Source organism: Octopus bimaculoides, chromosome 13 (assembly GCF_001194135.2).
Source record: "Octopus bimaculoides isolate UCB-OBI-ISO-001 chromosome 13, ASM119413v2, whole genome shotgun sequence".
NCBI lineage: Eukaryota > Metazoa > Mollusca > Cephalopoda > Octopoda > Octopodidae > Octopus > Octopus bimaculoides.
The window spans coordinates 21,837,304-21,844,850 of NC_068993.1; the positions used below are offsets into that span (position 1 = coordinate 21,837,304).

The following is a 7,547-nucleotide window of genomic DNA, read 5'->3' on the forward strand; positions in this document are numbered from 1 at the left end:
ATATATATATATATATATATATATATACAGAGAGAGAGAGAAGGGGGAGACAGACAGGTAAACTGACAACGAGCGGTGTGTGTGTGTGTGTGTGCATTATTAAAAGGAAATTACGACCTTGACTTCGGTGCTTCACAAATATTACTTTCATTACAGAATATATTTTCTTTCAGTTCGTCTTGTGAGCAGAGTTGTTGTAAAGTAGATGTAATGCAATATTGCGTTTTGTTGCAAACAAACATGTCTTTGTGGCTGCTTTAATTTATTGTTTTGTATAAGTAAGGATTTGTAAGTATAGAAAACCGAAAAGATAAAAAAGAGAAAGCAAAGAAAAGATGGCAAAGAAAATACTGTCTAGGATGCGTCATCATCTTTGTTCAATACAGGTAGGTAAGAGATTTTAAATTGGATTCATTTGTGGAAAGAAGTTAGGAATTAGATTTATGTTAAATTTGATACTTCCGAAGCATTTATAGAAACAAAGAGGGTGAAATTCATATGTAAGAACAAGTATTATGTTTTGAGGTGAAAGTTCACGTACAAGCACAAGTTATCTTGAGCAAGACGGTCCATTTAAAAGTCCTGGATTTGTGAAATACAGTGGGATAGTAGTTTGTGATTCACATACATGCATACAAGCATGCGCGCATACACATAAACACATACACATATATGCATATATATATATACGTCTGTGTGTATCACTCCTAACGTCTGAAATGATATATGTACGTTCATTACTAAAGTTCTCGTAAGCCGTTACACGTATATCTGCATATATACACGCAAACATGCATACATTGTCGCTCAAACTGTAGAACTCTTTTACTCATATACATATAGAGAGGCGCATAAGCTGTTATATTATTTTCTTCATAACTTCTCTTCGGTTTCTCACCCATAGCGAAGCAGTTTTTGAAACTTGGACGATGACCATGCCGGCTATTATCTTGCGAATGAAATTGGTATGGAAGGCCTAAACTATATAGAACACAGTCATGTGAGTGTCCGTGTGTGTATGAGCGTGTGCTATCGTTTGTGTATTTGTGTTCGTGGTGTGTGTGTGTGTGTGTGTGTGTGTGTGTGTGTGTGTGTGTGTGCGTCCCCGACCATTTATTTTCATCGCTCAGCAAATAGCGCTGTAGAATGTTGGCATCTAGGCTATGGGAACGAAACCAAATCTGGTTGCGATTAGGAAAACCGTAATTTAACGATGGCTGGTATGGACAAACGCTTTAGACTAATATAAATTGATAATCTTTTTACCAATGTCTCATTTAAAATGTATCGTTTGCAATATAATTTAACTACGGAGATATCTGTCAAGAAATCACTTTGGCTATTGCATCTCTGATAACACTACTAAACACAAGCGATGTTCTCTTGGCGATCACTTTTATTGTAACCTTTAACTCAGTGTGTTAAAGATTTACGGGTTAAAAAATTTCTATCATTTCGCCTCGTTCTAGCTTTTCTTGAACAGTGCAACCATAATTTTGTTGTTGCTGCTTTTATAGTTAATAGGAAATATCTCGCCTTCCAAGCAGAAATCACAGTAACATATTTATTCAATCGGATAACGGATCCTGTTCTAATTTACTATTTATGATTCTTATAATGATCCGCTTATTCGGCGATAATTCATCCGACAACACAGATAGGTAATGATTGCTTGGATTATGACTTCTTTATTTATCTATTTCAGAATAATTTATTCTAATAATTTTGTCATTAGAAAATAATATAATATGGTTAGTTAACGCTATTTAAATGGGCAGTCATTATTTTCTTGTTGAGTGGATAACTCTTTACGTCGTATATCTTTTTATCAGGCCTCCCTCTTAGTATTCCTCCGTTAATGAGAATTTTTCATTCGACGAAGCTGTTAGTGTTTCTAGTTTATATACTGAACTTCCCAATGAATTTTGATGTGAATCGGTGAATGTAGAACCAGCAACGAAGCAGTGGAAAATTGTCCTTGTTCTAGAAGTCAATGTTGAGCTCTCTGCATATTTCTAATTCTTTTTTTTTTTTTGTTATCATTTAGTCGAATGTTATTTGCATGCTTACCGCTAGTTCACACATGTCCCTGTTATATTTACCCAGTTGTTAGTTTGGATATGGAAGAAGAGCATGATCTTGATATTGATGAAATGAGAAGCGTGTTTCTTAGAAGGTGGTGACTGTAATTTAAGTACAAAATAATTCGTTTGTGCTTTCTTTATCTAGAGTTATTTCCTCTGCTTTAACCATCGAAGATAAGGTTTGATCATGACGTTTTGGATTCTCATTGAATGTGTTCTTGCTAGAACACCATCATTTCTAATATTGTCATTCGATTAGATTTTCAAGAACGACTGAATATTTTCATGCTGAAAATGTTCGTGTTGGCGTATTTGATGTTGATAAGCTATTTATGGATCGGCAATGAGTTAAAACAAAGAACATTTTTGTTATCATTTTTTGCTGCTCAGAGACAGAAGTGTTATGAGAACCAAATTTCCCGAATAACAAGTTGTAAAAGGTTTCTCTTTATTACAATTACCAAATGGCAATTGAGAAAGCTCCGTATGAGAAGAGATGATTTTAAGGATCAAACATTTTCCAAAATTAAAATGCTATTGAAGAAAATAACAGACTTATGATTTGTAAAGAAGAAGAGAATCGCGGACATAGGATTTTGCCTGAATTGGAGTTTCCCTAACATGTCTCCTGCAACAAAAACACATGGACGTATACAGGAGGCGTAGAACATATGTATGGCCTAAATAGTTTAACTAAAGATTATGGTATTCGTTTTGCCACGAGGATGTAGATATTTTATGGCATCCTGTGCAAATGTCATAAAGTATAGACAGAAATTGTGAAAACTTTCTCTGGTGGTTTATAAGTAGAATTCTGACGCTACAGCTTTGACAAACATTGATTGATACACGCTGATTCTTCTTTAAAACTGACGTTATGGGCACATATGCACTATCATAACGAATACTTATAGATGCATATAATTATATATATATATATATATATATATATATATATGTGTGTGTGTGTGTGTGTGTGTGTGTGTGTGTGTGTGCCTTCCACTTTTTCTATCCCCAAAGGTTTATCAATGTTATCCTCTTATTTATAGATTTATATATTGTTACCAGTAGTAGACAGAGTGGATAAATCTTGTAACATACGTATCATATATATGACAAACAGATATATTTTATTACCATCAAGACATAACATAAGATGTTGTGCGTTTGATCAATGGAATGATAATTAATTAAATGTATATGTTGTGGAAAAATCAAAATTGTGTCCATTAATAAATTTTGAAATTCTTTATGCAATTTAATGTATGTTTTGTATTTAAACGACAACTGATTACTATCTAAATTTGTGCTTTGTTTCCAATATGATTTAATACACACTTGTTTTTTTTTATTTCCTTATTACATCTTGAAGATTTTGGAGAATTTTGGTTCTGTATTTCAATATTTATTGTTCTTCAATTCTCGTAGATCACTGTCGTGATAAATTTCATTGAGACACAAATTCAAAATGAAACATGATTGCGGTAGCCCATGTACAAAGTATAATATTTAGTCCGTACTTCAAAATATCGGTGTTGCATTTATTAGAGATGCACGATGTTTTATAATTGCGATACTAGACTTACAATTATAACTATGTACACCTTGGTGAAACGAAGAAAATGTGAAAGAATACGGAGAATAGTGGAACATTTTATGAACGCAAGCAGCTGCAGCACTGTTCTATCGTGGGGAAACCACTGGCTCACCTATCAAATTTGGTATGTATTCAGAGTGAATAATAATAAAATAATAAATCGAAATATTAACTAAATCGATGGATAGATAAGATAGGGTCGTTGATAGGTACTATGGTCCGTGAGTACTAACATATATAGGTATATATAAAATTTAATAATGAGGGTAGAAATCGATATTAATCAATCAAAAGCAGTGGCCTAGCATATTTAAAAAATCCGAAGATTAAAATTATATTACATACAAAATTAAGAGGAATGACCACCAAAAGTGGACTCCTATATGCTAGAAATAGATGCCAAATTACCTAACCTCGAAGAGTGTGTTCTCAAGAAAAAACTTTCAGCAAATCGCCAGACTGTAAAAATGAGCAATACAAATGAAAATATATGAAATGAAAAAAACGATTAACTTACGTACCAATGGTTACACAAGTAAATATCTGCAGGATCATCAGTGTAGTCTGTCTATTACAAAATATGATTTTCAGAACTAAACACAGAACGTTCACCCCAGAGGAAGCATGTGTAAAGTTCTGCAAATTACATTCGGTGTATTTTTTGATTAATATCAATTTCTACCCTCATTATTAAATTTTTGAATAACGATGTTCTCAAACCGGTAAATAAGCTGCAGAAATTTATCAATTGCAGAGTTATTTCCGGCCTCAGCGCGCCAGATAGGTCGTGCTACTTCAGGCTGATGACGAGCAATGACTCAGAAACATGTCCCTGAATGCAGGCTAGGCTGGGTGGGGATGCTTGTCTCCCCCTCACAAATATAAGGACACAGAAAATGTGTAAAGGCCGATATGAAGTGGTCCAGCTTCCTAGGGCTAAATAGCGGCAGTATGATTCCCTAATAGCGACTGTAGATAGTTATATGGATGTAAGGATAGATATATAGATAGTACGAAATAATTTCATTTAATCTCTAAGGTACATTTACTCAAGCAAAACGTACGCATTGTAATTTCAGTTATATAAATAACGTGTCAGATTTAATCACATCAAAACCTCTAATATGAAGAAGACTTAACTTATTAGTCAATAATATATTATAATCTAAGCCTATCATTTCCAAAGGATGTATATTAGACGAAAGTGGTATTGTAATATCTGAGCGTTGCGGGGACAAAGGTCATAGTGGAACATAGAATTGTGAAACGAATTAGTTATAGCCCCGTAAATTATGATTCCGTATTTCTTTAACGTTGTATATATGGTGTTGATAACCTCGGTATATGTAAATAGACCTTATATAGTTATGAATATAGTAGTTGTAGTAGTATTCATAGAAAAAAAAATCTGTTTGAAACATTGTGAGATAGGGCAAGTCTCTGCGATAACAGTACAATAACAATCATACTAATATTGCTAGTGAGAACAATGCCAATAGTAATGTCAGTACTAATAATGATGATGTTAATTATGATACATTAAGACAAATATTTATGCCTTTTTTTCTTTTCTTATCTCTTTGCAGGTTCTGAAGAAGGATTAAAGAGCAAACGCTTTCTTCGTCCAGGAAGAGCTCTTTCTGGAGATGCTTTCTTGAGATTTGGTAAGAATGGTCTAAATTTACCATTCGAAGATAAACGATTCCTTCGATTTGGTAGAACTGATCGTCAATTTGAAGATATGCTAAAGGAAGTTTTACAGAGAGCTGAAAACGTTGACAATAGACAAAAGAGATCCACTGACAACATTCCTCAAAGCTCAGTTCAAGATGACAGTTCGAAAATTACGAAGAGAAATGCTGACGCCAGTGATAACGGAATGGACAAGAGGTTTATGAAATTTGGTAAATCCGGTGATCTTCCTTACGTCAATGAGTGGAGTGACAAGCGTTTCATGAGATTCGGTCGGGAACCTGACAAGCGATTCATGCGATTTGGAAAATCTGATGATAAACGATTCATGCGCTTTGGTAGAAACCCAAATGAACTTGAAGATAGACTCGAAGAAGGAAAACGCTTTATGAGATTTGGACGGGGCAATGAGGAAGAAGAAAAACGGTTTATGAGGTTTGGACGAGATCCTGACAGTAAGTTAATGGGTTATGGTAATAGTGAGGAAGAAAAACGCTTTATGCGCTTTGGTAGAATGTCAGACGAAGCTGATGCTCAAAAAAGGTTCATGAGATTTGGCCGAAGTGTTGATGATGACAAGGCGAACAGGTTGAAAAAATCAAACGATCAGCTTCGTACGATAAGAATGGGACGTAGCGTTGATGATAAAAAGGTGAACAGCGCTAATGGGGATGCGTACCTAAGAATTGGACAAAGTGATGAATAAGATGTTGGTACGTTGAGCAGGCTGACGGGATCCGTCCCATCTTTGGAAATAAGAAAATCAACTTTTTTCAAAACAAATAACTGCAGTAACAACAACAAGGAGCAACATCAGCAAGAATATGAGTAGGAACAAATAGAATATCAATACAACAACAACAATACCAATCAGATTTTGTGATCATATCTTGAACGTTGTGTTTACATCTATCATAAAACATCTGTTGGAGAGTAACGAACTGCTTGTTTAGGAGGAAACATTTTGATTTCTATATGACCAGTTCTAATTGAAAAGAAAGAAAGAAGGACATTATAAATTCATCAACAACTCAACTCTCTTATGGTGGTAGTTGGTATATTTCTCTATATTGTACAATTTATATAAAACTGGATCGATAGATCCTCGTCGTATCCAGAAATTCAGGACTTATACCAGCCTTCAATGTAGAGCTTTCTTCAGCATGCTTCATCACTATGTGTATATATGTATATGTGTATATGTGTTTATGTATACATTTGTCGAAAACCCCACTCTATATATATACCACTGTATATTTATGTTCGTGGTTATGTATGTGCATGTATGTTATATATATATATACATATTTATATATGTACATACTATCATATATGTGCACTAGTTTGCATACATAACCCTCTCACATATGCATCAATATGCATCACAGACAAACATATAAATATATATACATAGAAAAGAACCACCAAATAGAGTGAGTTTGATGAAATGGTTTTATGAAAATTAAATGTAAATTTTGTGGAGAATTAAAATTTTATTATATATCCTTCACGAGATTTCAGATTTACTTATCCAACTTAATGTACGTATTCTAATTAAACAATAATTATTTGCTGCCAAATGTATTTCTTACTTCAAATGTAGTTGAATGCTTTGTTGTTGTTATATACTGACAAAATTGCTGGTGGTAAATCTGCATATTTAAACTCTTTTTGATTCTTTTATTCCTACATATAAAATTTGCAATAGAGTTTGGTGAAACATGGCTGTAATCAGAGATCAGGTCTCCGAAAGAATTATCTGTGGGGTCAACAACTGGCATGTTTATTTATTAGGTACAAGAGCTGATATTTGTATCTAGTATTTATACATATTTTCAGTGTGATGAACTGAGATGTACCGAAAGAGAGTAAGAAGTGTGCCAGGCTACTAACAATAGTACACAATTTTATAGGTAGACCTTGCACATGGCGACTGATCTTTCAAAAGTTTGTAGCCGATTATAACAATTATACAATTTAATTGTTGTTCAATTTATTGACACAGTAAAGATGAAAAGCAAAGTCAAATGTCACAGAAGCTGAACTCAGAGCGTGGAGGGTTATAACTAAATACCTTGTGATAGTTTGTTTGAAGTTCTGCCAACCTGCTGCCATTATATCTAAGTAGAGGAAGATGATTGTCTTACTAGAAGTACAAGAGTTTCGATACACAC

At 33.9% G+C, this 7,547-nt stretch overlaps 1 protein-coding gene across 1 annotated transcript in view; it reads left to right on the forward strand.

Moving 5' to 3' along the window:
• The window catches only part of LOC106873202 (FMRFamide-related neuropeptides), a 54,806-nt gene extending 47,925 nt beyond the window's left edge, over nucleotides 1–6,881 (forward strand). Inside the window, exon 3 of the mRNA XM_014920442.2 lies at nucleotides 5,268–6,881. Coding sequence (XP_014775928.1) covers nucleotides 5,268–6,079 — 812 coding nt within the window. The 3' untranslated portion in view covers nucleotides 6,080–6,881. The remainder of the gene's footprint in view (nucleotides 1–5,267) is intronic.
• Nucleotides 6,882–7,547: the final 666 nt, after the last annotated feature.